Source organism: Megalobrama amblycephala, linkage group LG2, assembly GCF_018812025.1.
Source record: "Megalobrama amblycephala isolate DHTTF-2021 linkage group LG2, ASM1881202v1, whole genome shotgun sequence".
Classification (NCBI taxonomy): domain Eukaryota; kingdom Metazoa; phylum Chordata; class Actinopteri; order Cypriniformes; family Xenocyprididae; genus Megalobrama; species Megalobrama amblycephala.
Window position 1 is genome coordinate 24056750 of NC_063045.1, and position 20342 is coordinate 24077091.

The 20342-nt window shown below is 36.3% G+C and overlaps 1 protein-coding gene across 1 annotated transcript in view; it reads left to right on the plus strand.

Annotated features, from left to right (window-relative positions):
* The window catches only part of si:dkey-49n23.1 (semaphorin-3D), a 58825-nt gene that overhangs the window by 16015 nt on the left and 22468 nt on the right, over positions 1-20342 (plus strand). The window contains exon 2 of the mRNA XM_048167335.1: positions 3820-4016. Coding sequence (XP_048023292.1) covers positions 3881-4016 — 136 coding nt within the window. The 5' untranslated portion in view covers positions 3820-3880. The remainder of the gene's footprint in view (positions 1-3819; positions 4017-20342) is intronic.

Genomic DNA, 20342 nt, shown 5'->3' on the forward strand with positions numbered 1-20342 from the left:
AGTGGTGGGTTTTTGTCGGATCGGATCAGAGATTGTTGGTGCAAAGCGGTGAAAGGCTCCCCGCCGGTACCTCTATTCTGTCCGGTCACAAGCCCAAGAGGAAGTGTGAGTATTCATCCATTACCTTGTCCCTTACTATGTCACCCTGCAGGGATCATTATTTCCAGTCTGCCTGTTAAGGTGTTTTTGGCCTTTCCACCTTCCTTTGAGAGGCCTTTTATACTAGATGAAAACTCACTGTGCTTAACTTGTGAGGTCTGGACAGAAAACTGTTCCAGCACCCGTGATCAGAGCACTGTATTTTCAATCATCTAAAAAAGCACTCTTCAAGCTTTGCCAGTCAAGGTTGTAAATTAGGTCATTTTTCGGAAGCGACACTGACAGGCTCTAGTTTTTCGTCATTCTTACCATTGTAGGAAAACATGTATCCAAGGAAACAGGCTCTACATTTGAAGTGAGCTGCCATTGCTCTCCAGTTTCAAGTTGTGTGGCTTTTGTCGCCTGGAAATGAGTTAATATCAACTACTTCCTCTTCCCGAAGCTTGATGATTTTCCCACAGTTAGTGTTTGTTTGTTGTCTTTCCTCATATTGAAAAAGTTGATGACTAACTGTTGTCTGCAGGGAGCAGGTCAATCTACAATCTGATTTACCATGTCTATGATTATTTCTTTCTCATCAATATTCACAAAGATTCACTATCCTTTATATTTATGCATTTGGCAGACGCTTTTATTTGAAATGACTTGATTGAAGGTTTACATATTATGATGCTCCCCTCATTTGAGCTACAGGAATTTGAGCTACAGACTTTTTGAATGATTCATGTTTGATAACCTGTGGTTTGCACTTACCTAACTAATTGTGGTTTGCACTTAAACTAGCATGAAATAATTGCTGCGTCACACTGATTATTTGAAAGGCATTCATACACATAATTATAAAAATCATTCGAAGTATAAAAGAATAGTCCATACCACAACTAACCATAACACAGAATCTGATTTCACCAAGTGCAACATGTTCCTGGATCAGTATTTTTTGTTGATCCTGGAACAACATTCCAATCAACCAATGAGATTTAAGGTACAAGTTTACAGTTTATAACAAAATTTAGGCTTACAACCAGGGTTAGGTGCTTCTCCATCAGCGTTATTTACCTATCATTTCCCTTTGATTTTAGGGATACGTTATGGATAGGGTTAGGTTCGGGGGTAGGGAAAGGGATAGGGTTAGGACTAAATTCCAGGATCAACAAAATATGTTGACCCAGGAACGTGTCTAGCTCTGCAAAATCAGGACGTCCAACAATAACAGTACAGGAAAACAATATCGTTGGAATCACTTTCAGAACAATCTTTTTCCAGCTGATGAGCGATAAAAACATTGACAGCTAATGAGAATCCATCCTCTTTAAAGAGCTTGAGCATTTAAAGCAGCAGACGACAAAAATGCAGTGCACACTATATAACAGAACAATATTGCGTGTTTGTGTGGACACTAATATATACATATTGTTATAGTTATCTTTATAGTTATCGATCTTGGTATCAGGCCTTAATTCTAATAATACGAAGTTCATGGATTTTTAACACTTTAATTTTTGTTTTTGCAGTATTTCTGTAGTTTTCTGCTCAGAATAGGCCTAAGTTGGACAAAGTGGACCAGACTTGATGCCAGTAGTTAAAAGTGAGACTAATAGTACAACGTTACTGACTCTAGTAGCAGCACATAATAGGTCAAATAGTCTCCAAAGAGTCATTAATAATGATTGAAACCAAATCCCACTCATTCTATAAAAACCAAGGCCACAGAAGGGACTTTTTAATGCAACATAATTCAAATCTCTCCCAACTGAATTCATATCTGCTAAACGGAGACATAAAGAATACCATAAGCGTTCTAATGAAAAATATGCCTATATTAGTATCTGCCAGACCATCACCACCTTGCACAGCTCACACATAGTTGTTGTCGGGCCAGGAATGATATGTTTTCTTTTGCTTTCTCAGGGAGATTAATAGGTTTAAGTCAACAAACAGAGCTAATAAGAGTCCCTGATCTCTCCTTGAGCACCTGCGCTCATGCCAGCACAGTAAATCCTGAACCTGAGCACTTCAGTTAAACTGGGAAATGAATTCCGGCTATTGGATGTCTGATAAACATAGCTGTTTTTTTACGTTGAAATGTTGTGATAATAAATTTAGCAATAAATCATTTACCGTACCAAAGAGCATTTGGTTTCCGTCACTCAAGGAACTTGAATACAGTTATTATGTCTGAGTAGCAGCGTAATGAGCTTAGATTTTGAGGTGATGAATGGGGCAATACAGAAAGCCTATCTTCATTTTGCATATGTTTAAGCTCAAGGCCTTTTTTCATGTTGAAACCGTCCCCAGGGGTCCCCTCGCGAGTCTAAGTGGCGCAACATACAATACCCTCATGATGGGAAAATGCTTCCCCTGAGCGCCAACACAAAAAGTGCTGCTCTTTCAATGAGCTTGCCGATTGTTGAACTTTCTATACCGCGCGTTGTACGAAATGGACAAATGAAATCCATTCCACTGGACTGAACTCTTGCATGTCCTTTGACAGTGGTTAGCGGTTAGCATTTACAGGAGGAAGCTGCTTGAGTGTTTCTAGGCTGCGCATGTGATCTGTTTATGTAGGGTGACCTCTTAAAGGAAAGAAAATAGAGATCAGGGCAGCTGATTAGCCATGGGAACTTTTCTCGAGACAATGCTTCGGTTTCCTTCTCCACGCGAGGCTTGTTCTCGCGTAGTCGTGAGCTCGGCACGCCGCTCACACGCTCTGGAGGTTTTGGGTTTCCAGTCGGTGATGAAAATCTGTCGCTCTTGAAGTAGCATCTGTTGTACCTTCTGGTTTAAGCGCTTTTTGACCTGAGGAGACTGTAAACCACATTGGATGGTGCTAGTGTTGCTTGGGCTGATGTGGTATATTCTGTTTTCTATTTAGAAAAGATGACATCTACAGGGTTGTCATTGTGAAAGAATGCCATCTGGAGTTTTCTCCTCAATACTGAGGCAAAAAAAATATGTTTGATGTGGAAAAACATCTGGTATAGGCATATAACATTTTGCTATTTGGGTGTCTTACTGTCAAAGCTGTTTATTTTGAATGAAATTGACAAAAATTCACATTTTCAAGCCATTGATTTGTAATTATTTGTAAAGTTTATTAGCAGTTGCAGAGTGAAATTTCAGTTTTTTATAATATTTTTATAATATTTTTATTATATTATATTATATTATATTATATTATATTATATTATATTATATTATATTGTATTATTGTAACACGTATGTCTTGTTTCGGCCTTGTTTTCATATATATATTTTTAAAAATGTTATATAATTATGTAATATAAAACAGTGACAACAGACACCGCTGTTTAATAAAGCTTATTTTTAATAAGGATTAAAATATTATAGATGATTTGAAGAAAATTAAAAATAATAAAAATTTAAAACTAATTATATTTTATTTTTTATAAAAAAATTGAAAAATAGGTTAGAAATATAATAATTCTATAATTCTATATGTTAAATAGCTTTTCATTTAATTTTACATATATTTTTATGTCATTTTTATATTATATTATGTTATCTAAAATAGTCTGAATAAACACTTATTATAGGCATACCATAGTGATTTAGGATAAGACAAAACCATAGTTTGGAAGATGGATTCATGATGTACTTCCACATTATATACATTATGTACATTTTGAACAAAAAAGAGTGACATAGCATACATTTAATGTCAACTTACATGCTTATATCTGCTTGTTATTTTTCCAGCACTACGAAGGTGATGTGACATTGAAGACACCCTGTACTGTCAGACAACAGGAAGCCAGAGATGAGGATTGTGGGATTGTGGAGGACTGGGCGATACAGTCCCCTGCTGGTCTTTCTGCTCCACTCACTGTTGCCTCTTATACAGTCCAGTAATTCTGGAAACCAGAATATACCACGACTACAGCTCACTCATACAGGTCAGAACTCATGCTGTCACATACTGATACTCAAAAACGATTTGACATACACTTTCATAGAGAGAATCAAAAGACAGCAGAAAATGATGAAATCATGTCTACAATACTGTGGCAGTCTGTAAATCTTCATGTTAATACGCTCTCTTAAGTCTTCAATAAAGAGTGCTAGTAGACACAGAGCAAGCTGCCTTTCCTTCTTTCTGTTTGGCCGTGAGGACATCAGCAGGGTCAGGCAGCTTTAACAGACACAATGCAACAGGGGAAGAGTGCCATTAACCTCTACTTCCTGAAAATGTTAATTAATCTACAGTATTTTGGAAGTCTCTTTCAAGTTTTTTTTTTTTTTTTTGCTTTGTTTCTGTTAAACCTTAATTTATTAATATACCATAATATTGCACTGTTATGCATTAAAAAAGTACATAAATATAATAAATAACAGCGACGACAGCAATGTGACCACACATTGTCACCACTATAAATAATTGTTTACACACACACACACACACGCACACACATACACACACACACACACATATATATATATATGAATAAAAATGATAAAATATGAAAAAAATAATTTTAAAATCTCAATAATTTATAAGATTCAGTTTTTAGATATTCAGTTTTAAACGTAGTATTACATAAATTATTACAATTTAAGTTCATTATTTATTAAAATATTTAAATGATAAAATGTATATATATATGTATATATAAAATTTATATTACTCATATATTAATATATGAATTTATATTAAAATATTAAAATGAATATCAGAAATATCTCAAAACAAAAAATTACTGCATGTGATAATCGAACCCCCTTCCATCTGCCTCTCCCCCTTTTACCTTAGTAAAATACAATTTTAATAATAAAATAATGATTTTAATTGCAATAAATAATTTTAATAATACATCTTTTTAAAAGATATGGTTACATTTCAGTCCACTTTAGACATTAAATTATAATTTTAATTATGCAACTTCATGTCAACTAACTATCATTAATTTGCAACTACAGGTCCACTAACTTTCATTAATTTGCAATAATTTGCAACTACATGTCAACCAACTCATTAATTTGCATTAATTTGCAACTAAAGGTCAACAAACGATCATTAATTTGCGACTACAGGTCAACTAATTTGCAACTACAGGTCAACTAACTCACATTAATTTGCAACTACAGGTCAACTAACTCATTAATTTGCAACTACAGGTCAACCAGCTCATTAATTTGCATTAATTTGCAACTACAGGTCAACAAACGCTCATTAATTTGCGACTACAGGTTAACTAATTTGCAACTACAGGTCAACTAACTCTCATTAATTTGCAACTACGTCAACTAACTCATAATTTTGCAACTACAGGTCAACTAACTCTCATTAATTTGCAACTACAGGTCAAAATAACTCATTAATTTGCAACTACAGGTCAACTAACTCATAATTTTGCAACTACAGGTCAACTAACTCTAATTTGCATCTACATGTCAACTAACTCAAATTTGCAACTATAGGTCAACTAACTCTCATTAATTTGCAACTACAGGTCGACTAATTTGCAACTATGTGTCAACTAACTTGTTAATTTGCAACTACAGGTCAACTAACTCATTAATTTGCAACTGCATGTCAGCTAATAAATTTACAACTACAGGTCAACTAATTTGCAACTATGTGTCAACTAGTTAATATGCAACTACATGTCAACTAATAAATTTACAACTACAGATCAACCATCTCATTAATTTGCAACTATATGTCATCTTACTCTCATTAGAGTATTAGTAGACTATTAGGGTTTGGGTTAGTAAAATAAGTTGACATGTACAGTACTTGTAAAGTTACTTACAGTCAGTAGAATGTCTGTTGGGGGACCATCAAAATAAAGTGTTGGCAGTTAATAAGCAGACATCAGACTAATGCTCTGATGACTGGTAGTTGACATGTAGTTGCAAAGTTACACACACACACACACACTCACACACACACATACAATATAGTCAGTAGAATGTCTAAAGTGGACTATTGAAATAAAGTGTTACCAAAGATATTACACAACAAAACTCAGTTTACACCAATAGAACTAATGAATTCTAATGAACTAACCTCCCTTCCAAAACAACATGATCACTAATAAAGACATAACAATGTGGGCTTCATTAGCAATACTGCCAGCCACCCAGTGATTAGTCACCAGACTGCTCTGCGACTGTCTGTCTGGACACCCACGCCACTTAGTCGCATCCCATGAGCCATCTCCCATTATCAGCACGTCACAGCAGCCCCTGTTTCTGACCTCTCAGAACCTTCCGGAACCTGCGGGGCTCGGCAGCTTCCTCACAGGAAGGTTCTGTATACAGTGGCGTCGGACAGCACACTGTACCTATAGTAGTAACATGCTTCCCATTATCTCCAGGGCTGTTAATAGAAGACTCCAAGCATGTAGATGATCTCAGGGGCGCCATCTGTTTACGAGCGCAGGGTGGCAGACATCCAAAGGTTGGCAGCGAGATGCAAAAGCCAGACGTTATTCATTAATGGAGAGTAGTGACTTGTTTTGCTTGCAGGTATCTCAGAGTCTGATTTGAAAGCCACACTAAAGAAGACAGGAAATGAGATCAAGTAAACAATGAAGTCTTTTGCAATAGCTGAATATGAAGGTTTCATAAAGAAGTCAAACACAGGCTTTTGAGGGACATGATGGTTCAAGTTCAGGTCATAGTTGATTTTTACGATATGTTACAACCCTGTAGTATACCGTGTCATACAGGCAGATGAATCAGTCGATAATTTTTTTTTTTTAACTGGCTGTAAAATCTGTGCAACTTTACTGACACTAAACAGTGGTTGTTAATGAAGTAGGTAATGCATCATAATATGCTAATGCTAATGTGTAATTTGCTAATTTGAATCAGTCAAATTAACCATTCGAATGAACCAATAAACTACACAAGTGTGTTTATCACCTCATTTTGCTCTGCTATAAAGCTGTCAAACAGCTATCATACTGTTGCACAGCTATTATACTATCACCTCAACTATCTTAAAATGACTTGCTTCATTATTTTTGAATTGAGTCAACTTCATCACTTTTAAACTGCTTGTTTAACTTCTGAAGATGAAGTTCTGCTGGCAGAAACACATACAATTTCCCACTGGTGTTCACTAGTAAAAGTCCCGGACATTTTGGGGATTTTCTTTCAGACAGTTGGGTGGATTAAAACCAAAAGAAACATTCCTGGCATTTGTGACTAGATAAATGTCTCAATTTCTCCACGACAGGAAGGATTTTTTTGTTTGACACCCACCAGTCTCATTTTGATAGCTGCGCTTTACAGTGTGTGTAATGGGAAGATAGCACCCTTTGAGAGAATATCTCAGATATTATCAAAACACTGGACACACAATGAAGATTCACCCACATAAACCAGAGAAATTGATATATAATTAAAATGAGTCTTTACTGCTAAACTGCTAACAGCTTTTATTCTACATATGGTGGGTTGTGTACTAGTTTTGTACTCAAAGTTGAATACTGTTACACTTAAAAGTATGTTTATACCAAGCGGCAACCTCTCCCAGTCTCTCGTGAAGCCAATACAGAAGTGACTTAAACTGCGATTCATCGACTGGCCGCTAGGGACAGGCTTCATAAGAGAGCAGAATCTCATTGAGTCCCATGTTAAATTGGCATGTTAAGTTTATAGCAGAAAAAAACATGTTTACAAGTTGGTTCAAATTGTGGTTTTGGTCTATACTGCTAATTTTGCCCTTCATGACAACTGTGAGGGGGGTGACTTTATTTATAACTCATCTGTTTAAATTATATTAAGCCTTAAAGTTCTGCATAATTAAGGGCGTGGTCACTTGAGTGACAGGTAGATTGCGCTGCTGTCTGTGAGCCGTCACTTTACCTCAGCTAATTCCAGCCGCTGAATTTGGCATCTCAGCCGTATTTGTGCTTTTTTCTCGATTATTTTATTATTTTATACAATTATAACTTGCTGCATTATATTCGAGACTGATGTGTGTCTGTGTAGATGTGCATGCATGGGGAAGAGAGGTTTTTTTTTTTTGGTTGTAAGATTTACTACAATGACAATGGCAGGAGGATATCAAAATCCGACAGCACTGCTTGGATATTATAACTAAAACTGCTGCACTATTTTGAAAAAATATACTTTAGACATGGGCTCATTTGTTTGTTAGATACGATCGTATACAGTTTTACAACATAAACGCTGCTCAGATTGCATTATTTCTTGAAGAACGACGACAGAGAGCAGACCATTCAGAAGAAATGTGATGCAAACAATGGACAAAATATAAATCTTTCATGGACAAAAAGTACTGTTTTTTTTGTTTTGCAATGGACACTCATATTTTACCCAAGCGCCACAGACTGGATTCATCTCGCAATCTCTATTTCATTATAAAGGTATGAAGTCCCATTTGATTTTCCATGTTGTTATTTGCACACCCAACACAAATAACTGGTGTTGGAGCATCTATATCTTATAAAACACAGTAGATTGACAGTAAACCTTTAGAACTTTCTAATGATACAACTTATCTTCATTAATATTTTAGATCATATCTAAGATAGATAGATCACTCCTTTGACTGCTAACATGGTCACATCAAGCTAGGCAGGCATGGTTTCAGCAACCAGTCACATCAGCTCAAACCACCTCTCCGCCTCTTTACCCATTTTCAGTTATCCGGGAGTGACGTGCGGTGACGCGCTGCTAAGATGGCCGCGGCCTCATTTTCGCTTCAGAACTGCTGTTCAGAACTCTATGGGTGACGTCACGGACACTTCGTCCATATTTTTTACAGTCTATGGTTTATACACAAAAAGTAGGCCAATTTAGTCCCAAGTAGTATTGAAAGACACTTCTAGTACTGTACATTGATATTAGTATACTTACTACATAAATTATACTTAAAATATGCTTAAAAGTGATAAAAGTTAATAAAATGAACTTGAAGTATACTTATTTTTTTGACAGGGGTGTCTTGTGGAAGAACATTGTAGCCAGAGCTACTGCTTTCTGTTTATGTATATGACGAGTCACACAGGTACTGGGCTACTCCACAGTGGTTGGCATCCCACTCAGTCTAAAATAGTCAGAATATAGACACTTATTATAGGTATAATAAGTTTGGAAGCTGGATTCAGCGATCACTCATTATACACATTTTGTAAATGTTGAGCAAAAAAAAAAAAAGTTACATAGTGTACCTTTAAGAATACCTTCATTTTCAATTTTCAAGACTTTTTGACTGGTTCACAGTGGCATATTCTAAGAGAACCACTAAATTAAGCTGGGTTGTTTTTACAATAGCCCTCAGAGGGCAAATCTTAGAAAGACGGTAAAACATTTTTATTATGGTCTCCATCATTGTAAAAATATGGCTCTTTGGCACTTGGAATGTGAACTGTGGGATGTAGTTCCTGATAGCTGACTCAGTGCTGCGTCACGGTGATGACCCCTGACTGTGTAACCCCTTTGTATCCTTGGCAACAAGGTGCAGGAGATAAGCACAGCAGATGACTTGGGGTCCCGGGCTCTGGCAGGGGATAATGAAGCTATCGGGGCATTAACACTAAACAGAGGCAGGAAGAAGAATGCTGCTAATTAGAGGAAGGAAAGGTGAAGATGATGAAGTTTCTCAAAATAAACCCTCTGAATATTTAGAGAAAAAATTAGCTGTTAAGCTAATAGCACATCTTGTGAAAAAGAACACCTTTTTTATTTATATGCATACTTTTAAAATGAGTACTTAATAATAAACTTAAAATAATATACTTAAGTGCAAACTTAATGTAAGGTTTTTGGACACTTTATGGACTTCATGGACATTTCATGTTAATTGTAATTAACGGACATTTTGTTATAGTTAAAGGTCCCGTTTTTAGTGGTTTTTTGAAGCTTTGATTGTGTTTATAGTGTGCAACATAACATGTGTTCATGTTTCGCGTGTAAAAAAACACAGTATTTTTCACATAATTTACTTATCTGTATACCGCTGTTTCCACTGTCATAAAAACGGGCTGATGACTTCCTTGTTCTATGAAGTCCCTCCTTCAGAAATACGTAACGAGTTCTGATTGTGCCAGCGGTTCCTGTGTTGTGATTCGACAGCAGTTTAGCGAACCTTGCCCGGAAAGGTCACGCCTCTTACCATAACGTGGAGATGCACGCGCTCAGTGTTATTGTAAACATGTCTTTAATTTTACCTTATCAATTTGAGCCGGAATCAGACCCGGTGATTGGACTGCAGGATGAAAATAACAGCGTTTCGACGACATGGCGACAAACACACTCTACAAACGCAACTCTTGTGTATTCCTGTGGGCGGAGGTTAGTCAAAAAACTGTTTTAGTGACGTCATTAAAGAAGGAAGTAGAGGGATGTAGTCCAAACTGGCCGTTCGATGTAGGCGACTTCTGTTAAATAAAATATCTCGCTTGGCATTGACCTTTGAGCTTTAAAATTTTACAGATTTTATTTATACTCTAACAACAACATTACACACTAACTAAAGTTTGAAACATGGGATCATGAAGAACAGGACCTTAAAATATGTAAATTCATTTTATATTCAGTTAGCTAGCTTAACTTTAAAGAGATTTTTCACCCACTTGAGTTGTACTTAAGTAGAGCTTTATTGTCTTTGAAATATGATTAAAGTTTACTGACGAATATACTGGTAAACTAAAATATACTCGAATGTCATTTCTATTGGAACTTATGTCATGTATTTAAAAAATATTTGTAATTACACATTTGTAATGATGAAGTTGCAATTTAGTATTTTTAAAATATATTAAATGTAATATTGATTAACACTACAGTTAAAATTATAATCAGGTATTTTACATGCACTTTATCTTAGTCAACACATCAAAATAAGTGTACTTCTTTAAAGCACATCAAAAGATTATTAAAACAATTATTTACAATGTACTTTATAGTAAAACTTTTAATTTGACATTATTACAAAGTTCACTTTTTAAAAATGTACCTAAGAGTGTTAAACAGAAGAAAGTGCATTCTCTTTAAGTACCATTTAATGGCCTTTTATTTACTTAATATTATATTATCTGCAAGTACAGTTTTTAAAGATATAATTTTAAGACTTAAATTACTTTTTTAAAAGAGTATCTCCTCCTGTATGTTACCGCCAGCACAATAGCACCGGTTAATATGCAAAACATGCTAAGTACAGTCAAACTGCGCGTCTGCATCTGCATTTGCTTACTTGGAAATTATGTTTCTGTATAACTTGGGACTGATTTTTATTTGAGAACCAATCTGGAAGTCAGTCACTCTGATCTTCCCTCTTTCTTTTTAACCTTCAAAAATATATTTATTATTCATTCATATCTACACTTATAGTGCAACATTTGATTTTAGTTGTGTCTCCTGTTGAAGTGTCCCTGATTCTTTAAAATGCAAGACAAAACGTCCACCCAAAGCCTAAACAGCATGGTCAATCTGCTGATTTTTTCTAATAATACTTTCAGACCAGATCACAGCAACCTTGTGGCAATAGGTGATAAATGCCAAAGCCATACAACTCTCATTTAAAGCAGATAAAGTTGCATAATGATGATAGATAATAATAATGTGTCTTGAGCTAAGCAGCAGGGGCATCGGTTGGGTTCGGTCATTGACAGGATTTGGGTTGCCTCACTTGACTTGATTATCTCTCACACTGCACTTAAGTAGCGTATACGTCCATGTGTGTCCATGTGTGTTTGCGAACACCTCCAGCCCAGGACTGAAGCAATTAAACATGCACCCCATGGCCCTTTAGGGAGATGACATCGTACAGAACGTTCCAAAGCGTAATGAAGAAAACAACTCTGGGGCCGAATGTGCCGCAGCAGAGGCCTCTCATCAGCGCTGTGCTTCTAGAGGCACGCTTTCCCCCTAGAGAGAGGAATTTAGTCCACACTCTTCCTAAATAGGCAGCGAACTCAAAAACACGTAGGTCACAACCACAAAAACCTCAAGTGGGATGTGCTGGTCAACAGAAGACCATTATTCCTAGTTTATGTTTACTCCAGGGCTCTTCAACACGTAATGATTGGGAAGTCATTGTTTATCACTCTATAGACAACCATTATTTCTTATTAGAAAACAAATGAAAGTTCTTTATAGGCATCTGATAAATAGTGTCCCTAAAGGCTATAGCTTAGGTCCTATGGCATTGTAGTATTAAAGGAGTAGTTCACCCAAAAAATTAAAACTCATTTCCTCACCCTTAGAGTCAGAGTTTTCCAAAAATATGAAAACTCTAACGTCATTTCCTCACCCTCATATCGTTCTAAACATGTACAGTATGCTCTTATTTTATCTGTGGAACAAAAAATGAAAACGTTTTAATCTTTACAGATACAGATATTTTATATATAGATAAAAAGAATCTTCATTTAACAATCTTACATGAGTAACAAACTAAGTTTCGTTGTGTTCCTCACAGAAAGCTATCATATGATTCCAGCAGACTCTCTAGTCCTTGGTCTTAAAAAGATTTTGAGATTCTTGTTGAAGCTAATGTTACTTCTCAGTGCTAGCTGACTGTGGTTGACACAAAGTTTGCAAAAGTTCACAGATCTGACGTTTGGCACCAACAGCGAGTTTGAGGAAGTACAACAACCTCCTAATCTTTGCTGCAAAGTCCCACAAAGCCTGTAAAAACAAATGCAAGGACACAAATGAGAAATTAACGGAGTGTCTAAACCCGTCCTGGAAGATGAATTACCATCGGTATGATATTTTACAGACCAGGCTTATATAGTGCAGTGTTTCAAGAGACAAAAGACAAAGATTTGAGGATGCCATCAAATCCACTATATAAGATAGATAGATAGATAGATAGATAGATAGATAGATAGATAGATAGATAGATAGATAGATAGATAGATAGATAGATAGATAGATAGATAGATAGATAGATAGTATAACACTGGGACATTTGTGTCATAAATCACAATGTTTACATCTGGAGGGAATTTGATACTGAGTTAGTAAAAGCTGACAGAAGGTCTGTCTTTATAGGCAGTAAATGGCTTGGAACATTGGTCTGGTCTGTTTGACACATACACAATATGGTGTTTAGTCACAAATTAATTCTGTTTTGCTGGTTTAAAAGTGCACTTTTAGAAAGACTTAATAAACAGGGACAAACAATTGCAGATACACTACTTTTAACCAAAATACTGAGTCTGGCCAAATGTACATCTCTTTAAAGCCCTAAAACAGTGACTTTACTCCATGAATAAGAGTTTTGAAATCCATTCCTACAAAGACATCCGTTATTTGTCATTTGAATAAAAACCTAAGGTTGATAAATGAACAAAATACCTTTGGTTTTCCCATTCACTCTTTTACTCTTTTTCTCCTGCTAATGTGGGTGACCCAGAACACAACTTACAACCGGAGCTTGTGGGTAATTCGAATGACTAGCTGTCACTGACCCAAAGGAAAAAAAGGAGTCAGTTTAAATGGAGTCCATCTATGTCTTCCATCACCACAAAAAGCTTTTCTGGACAGTTTGAAAAAAAGAAGAATGGGAAAAGACAGGGAAATTGATGAATGTGGGAGATAAATGAGGAGGTATATTGATGTTAACACTTCTCCCACCCTCACAGCTAGTGTCAGTTTCATGAATCGCAGCAAATGCAGCAGTACATTTTTCTGTGACTGGTGAGATTTCTTATATTTAGAGAGTAAATATTGCTCTTTAATGAGTTTTTGAGTGAAGTTTTTGTTGTTGTTATTGTTGAATACTCTGTAAAGTCAAAATAAAAGCCACAAAAAGAGTTTTTAATTTAAAGCTGCAGTCCGTAAGTTTTGCCTCTTTGTCGCCATCTCTGTTCGAAACCTGCAATTGCAGTTATTTGTGGAATTCTCATCTTTACATTGGCACGGTTCCTCAGCGCAGATGAATCTTATGGTTTGAGGAGAATGTGTGGCTGTCAGTCACCGCACCTGTGGATACTGTACTTTGGAATCACAGATTGTAGTCTTGGAAGTTTGACCAAAATAAGAATTTTCATTGGAAAATGTCATCTGAACATGTAACAAATCTGCCCCTTTTGTTCTGACCAACTGAGAAAACAAAACATTACAATAAATCGCACTACCAATGATGATTAAATCTAGCAATCGTTTAGCTCATATCACATCAAACCATGCAAATTATTATTATTGAGTTATACTTTTTTCTCAAATTGTTAATGTTAACAATATTAGCATTGCGTGACTATGTGTATTTGGTGTGTATTAGCATTACCTGTAGATTTCAATTTCTGTACAGTCTAATTTCTAACATTAATTTATCATACCATACAATATGCCATCAAAATAAATGTAATTATTCCAGCTGCTGTGAGAAAAGGCTATAAATGATCCATCACCTGCAGCATCTTCACATGCCATATATCCTACTAGCTGGGACTCCTTCTTTATGTAAACAAACGTGACGTAATGACACAAAGACGAATGGCGGCATGCTTGAATTTCCCGTGGAAACCTACCAGTACCACTCAAATTATAAAACATTATTACAAGCTTACCGTTGTGAATCGGGCTAAGGTAAGGAGATAGTTTTGAACACTGGCTGGTTACGTACTTGCTCATTAGATCTTTTTAACCAGAAAAGGTTACGGACTGCAGCTTTAATTCAAGTGTATTTTTACTCAAAGTATATTAAAAGTTTAAGCATGTCTTTTAATTTATACGCTACTTAAATGTAATTTCTCAGAAGTAGTACTGTTTGCCTTGGGAACAGATCAACAGTGCATACTAGAGGCCAATTTTCTCCAGACCTGTTTATACAGGAGGAAACATAATGACAAGAAGAACACCTTGAATGTTCCTTGTGTTCATCCTGAACAAACAGTTGGAAAGCGCCCTGGCAATGAGACTTCAGTGCATCCAGGCATTGAAAAACAGAAAGAGGATGTAGGTCAGCCACCTGATACAAAGACAAAACAAACATGGCCGTCATTCTCACAGTAATAGCACACATACACTTGTGCAGTGTCGGCGCTGTGGTGGGGCATTCAAGGGCCGTGTCCCCCCTAGCGGTCATTGATGCCCCTCCTACCACAGGCCATGGCATGGCCCAAAAAAAACCAAAAAAACTTTTAGTTATTCTTTTAATATTAAATGCACAAACTGTAACTTAAATGAAATAAATGAAATCAACGGGGAAAACATTAATTTTGGTTGTTCATGACGTTACTAAGCTTGGTCATCATAGGTCAATGCTTATTGGTCGCTGAGTAAACTTGTTACATTTTATTTTCAGTGCGCTGCGGGCATAATCCATTTCAGTTTGTCCGTCTTTATCATAGACATTTAGTGCTAACTGTTAGCCTAATTATAGACAAAAAAATGGATTTACGAACAACACTCGTCGCCTGCAACTCTTCTGAGGGTAAGTCGTTTGTTCATTTCATTTATTAAAGCCAGCCCTGGCTTTGATGATAAGGCCTATTAAGCAGTAGAATTGTTGATGAATGTTTGCTGGGTCTGTGTGTTTTATACTTGGCTGCCTGTAAGATATGCTTATGTCATTTCTGCCTGGTGTGTGGCTTGTCCAATTGGCTACTTGCTTCCCGAATGCGTGCCTCAGTTATGTCAGCAGTCCTGTCCTGTTACTTATATGTTGTCCAGGGGTGTTTTTGATGATGGTGGAAGCTATTTCTGACATGTCAGAGATGGGTAAACTGCATTTATTTGCGTATAGCCTCCACGACAGCCCTACGCTGTGTGTGACTGAGTTGGATCTCGAGTAGAGAGAGGGCATAACTTTACCCCACCCCTTTCTGCCCTTTAATGTGACTCCACTCCAAACGCTGTCTTCATTTTGTTTATTAAACGCAATGTTTTTAATTTCAAAAGCATTTCTAAATTCAGTTCATATTTCCAACAAACGAAATTTCAAGCCAAAATAACGAAATGGTTAAAAAAAATATTGCAAAGGTTTTGCGCAAATCTCTAATGGAAACGCGGCTACATGAAATAGAAATTAACAACAACAAGAATAAATAAAACTCGCAAATAATAATTAATAATAATAATAATAATAAAACGTGTTTCTCTTTTTTTATTGCATTTCTGCTATGATGTCGCCACTGTGTAAAAATATTTCTCAAACGGCAGTGCCCCCCCGCCGATGACCCAATGCCCCTCCAGTAGATCTGCTCTGGCGCCGACTCTGCACTTGTGAATTCCCATTGACTTCTATTGCTTATATCATAATTGAGACATTATTTGGCACGTTTCAGGTTTCTAATAAGGACTGTCTGGCTTTTTGAATAAGTTTACTATATTTGTGTGGTCATTTTGGCTCTCACAACTGTGGCAAAATAAAAATAAAGTCATCATTATTACTGTCTCTTAACAGTCAGAATTGGTCAGGAGAGATATTTTATACAGCTCTTGGGAAACTTTTAATGTTTTATTAGTTTTCATTAAGCGCTCGCCCGCAGCCTTTGTCTTGCCAATTCTGTTTTATTGCAAGTCAAGTTTAGACAAATCCAAACCAGATTCATTCAATCCAGTTTCGTTCTTGTTCAGACACTTTGTGCTACTATTACCACAAGATAAATGCTTTGGTTGCCCTAAAGACTTCAGAAAACTATGATAATCAAATATCCAGTGGTTCTAATGGTATTACGCTTGTATCGGTTGTTTATAATACCAGTTAAAAGTCTAGTCTTGTAGTATTGATTTTCATCAGTAATTGAGTTTTCAGTCAACCTGATCTTTATCTAGGAAATTGACTCTTAATGTTCTTTTTAGCAGAACTATTGACTGAAGTTTTACAGGGTCACTTAAAGTTCATAATGCTTTCCTGACCCTTCTGATTCTCAATGAAACTGTTTCCTTTTTCCACTTAATCAAACAGGGGAAAACCTCTTATCTCTAAATAACTTGCTAAGCAATTCTACATCCCATTATCTTAACTTATACTCTCCACAAAAGTAACTCAAGAAACTCATCTTAGTGTCCTGAAATCCATTTCTGCCTATACTTTAGTCACTACAAATCAAATGTCACTGCATTTGGTGTACAAACAAATCTTCTATACCTACACATAAGTTGAATGTTTGAAAAAACTGTAAAACTGCAAAGATTACGATCTGCACAATATGGTTGCTGTGTTTGCGGAGTAAGAGGTATGTCTGGTCCAAACTATTGTGGAGCCAGCTTCTTCTCAACCTCAGATTCCAGATGTTATGTACAAGACGTTGAGAATGTGTTACAGGTCAAGGACAGTTCAGTCTCTGAAGCAATGTTTTAAAACCCAATGCCTACATAGACAGTTGCCTTTAAGGGGCCATTCACATGTGTTCTGGCTTTCCAAAACAACTCAATGGAGCGCAACAAAATGGAACAGAATGCAGGAATCTTGAGATGTGTTTAAAACGTTCTTACTGTTGTGACGCTAGACGCCAAAGGCATCCTAACTGAAATATTACTCACAAGTTACTTATCTGAAGCACACTTCATATGCAGTAAATCTGTGTGGAGTTCAAATAGCATTCGACATTATTCCAACAGAGTTTGATGTTAGCATGTTGCTAAGCTAACAATGCTAAACACTCAAATACATAAACACACAAATGTAAATTTAAAAAAAAAACTACTTTTTTATCAAAGGTTGTCAAAATTGAATAAAATATATTTCTAACTGACTTGTCTCATGGGGCTAGATGCTAAATGCTTTGAAGTTACTGATTTGAAACACTTATGTACAATCACAGTTGATTCCAAGAGTTTAATGGTAACATGTTGCTAAGTTAACAAGTATAAAAATATGTAACACAGATATTGGGTAAAAAGGAGCATTTTAACTTTCTACATCAATGCTCTTCAGTATTGACTTGTCTCTTGATTCGTTTGCCATCTTGGATTAATTTTTTCATTGATCTTGTTGCAGTGCATTATAGGATAGCCTTCATTACAATGAATATGCTGCCTTTGAATTTGAATTACTTTGAATAAAAAGGGATTAAAATGTTCCACCTTTAAATGCCCAGTAGGTTTTGTAACATTAAAGTGTATAAACAATGTTCTCTACGCAACAAGTTCATTAAGTTTTTATCATTATTCCCTGGTCACGCTTTATTTAGTTTATATGGAACAATTCTTGGGTCTTTAGTCATTACAGATGTGCCAACAGCAATCAAAGCAATCGTAGAAAGCCAAAACAGCAAGAGGAATAAATAAGCAGTTATATTTTCCTCACCCCTTAGGGTATATAGGGCCTTAGAGAGGAAGCAGAGTAAAGTTTATTAGCTTTCTATATGTCACTCTCACTTCAGAAGATTACCTGAAAAATTTGGCACAGATAACCGTACAGTAGGCCAACAGAAGTTAGCTTGCGTGATTCTTTGACAGATTGATGTTGTTTTGCAAAGACACGCATCCCTTGCTTTAGCAGATGGAAAAGATCTACATGTCCATGTTGATTTTGATTCTGTCTAACAGTTTGCTTATTCAAGTGGTCAGACACAGATGCAATGGCAGGGAGATGTTCTGTTAAATCTTCCCCTTACAGCTGAGACTTTTGCTTTTCCCAATGAGCTTCCGACCCTTGGCATTCCGGTGATTTTCCCATCACTCAAGCTTTACACCCAATCAATGGCCACCAGAACTTGATGAAATCCGAGATAACGAGGGAAACAGACTCCCTGCTGCTTGAGGAGTGACAGAACCTGTCAATAGAGTCCCTCCTCCAGCTAATCATCCGTCTGCTATAATGAGAGCACTGTTTCAAACGTTCATACCAATGGAGAAACTGAATAGTCTGATAAGAAGCAATCACCACAAGGCTGATCGTTCTTAAAGGGACAGTTCACCTAAAAATGACAATTCTGTCATTATTTACAAGTCATTCCATATGACAAATCATAGTGATGAGAACTGTCAAGTTCCAAAAAAAAAAAAAAAAAATGCCATGAAAGTACACTCAGCTACATTTTTTTAATGTTCTAACTTGTATTTTAACATAATAAATGAATATATTCACAGTGTTGCAGAAACATTGTTATGATGTTGTTTGCGCATGATGGTGAGTAAATAATGATGGTTTTAATGAGGTTTTATTTTTGGCTGGACTGTTTCTTTAAAGCTCTTGAGTTTCTGTGTTCCATTAGAGGCACACTTCCTAATTTCTCAGAACTGTCTGTTTGAAAAGTTTCTCCCTCCTTTGCTCATTTCCATTGCCCTCTGACCTTGTGTGATAGACGAGAGATTGTTACAGGTGTTTGGCAAAGTCCCAGCAAAACCTCTTTGTTTGATGTGCCCATGGATTACAAGCAAATGTTCGCAATTGACTTGCGTCAGACACAAGACAGAGAGCGCTTGAGTTTTATGATCTCTCGAGACTGTGAACTCACCAGCACCTCATTCCAACATACAAGAAGCAAAACAACACTGGACTTGATTATCAGGATTTCGTTTTTATTGATATTGGATTTATAAAAATACTTTGTCGAAAAGCTCAAAGCTGAATAGAATTCTGGGTGGCCTAATTCCATTTCCAAGCCTAATCCACAAGTTTCAGTACGTAAAGAGGAATGGTAATCAAGACATCACCTTTGACCTCTTAAATCTTTAAGGTTTCGGCAACTTGGCCTTTGAAACACTTAACTGAGGCTGAACAAAAGACACACTCCCTGGTGCATCAGTGTCAGATAGCTGATGGAAGAGTATCTGACAGTGTACAAATTGGTGGCCCATTACTTTTATCTTTAAAGCACCATATAACGAAGTCCACATTAAATATCAATCCCACGCCTTTCTTTACTGTATCAAACTATTATAATCATACTGATTGTAAAATATTTTTAATTAATACATTCAATCATAGGTGTAATTTGCGGGTGGAACGAGTGGGACATGTCCCCACCGCTTTTTGCCAGGGTCGATATTGTCCTCACCACTTTTTGAAACATCTTGCGGCACAGATGTATTTATTACAAAAGAAACATTTCTAGTTAGCAATTCATTCATTTGTGTTAAATAATAGGCGATCTGGCACTGGGATGTGTTGTTTTTTATATCATGTTGAGTGCTCGTTGCCGCTATTATTAGTGGTGCAACAGTGTTCTCTCATGTCGTAAACTTGGTTGGATGAGAATTTTTTGCATATGAATGAATCTAAAACAGGGATTATTGTGTTTGCACCCCCAAATACACATGGGTTGCCTAAGTTTGATTTAGGCCCTTTATCTACCCATAGTGAAAAATAAATATATTAAAATCTATTTGAAATACATTTA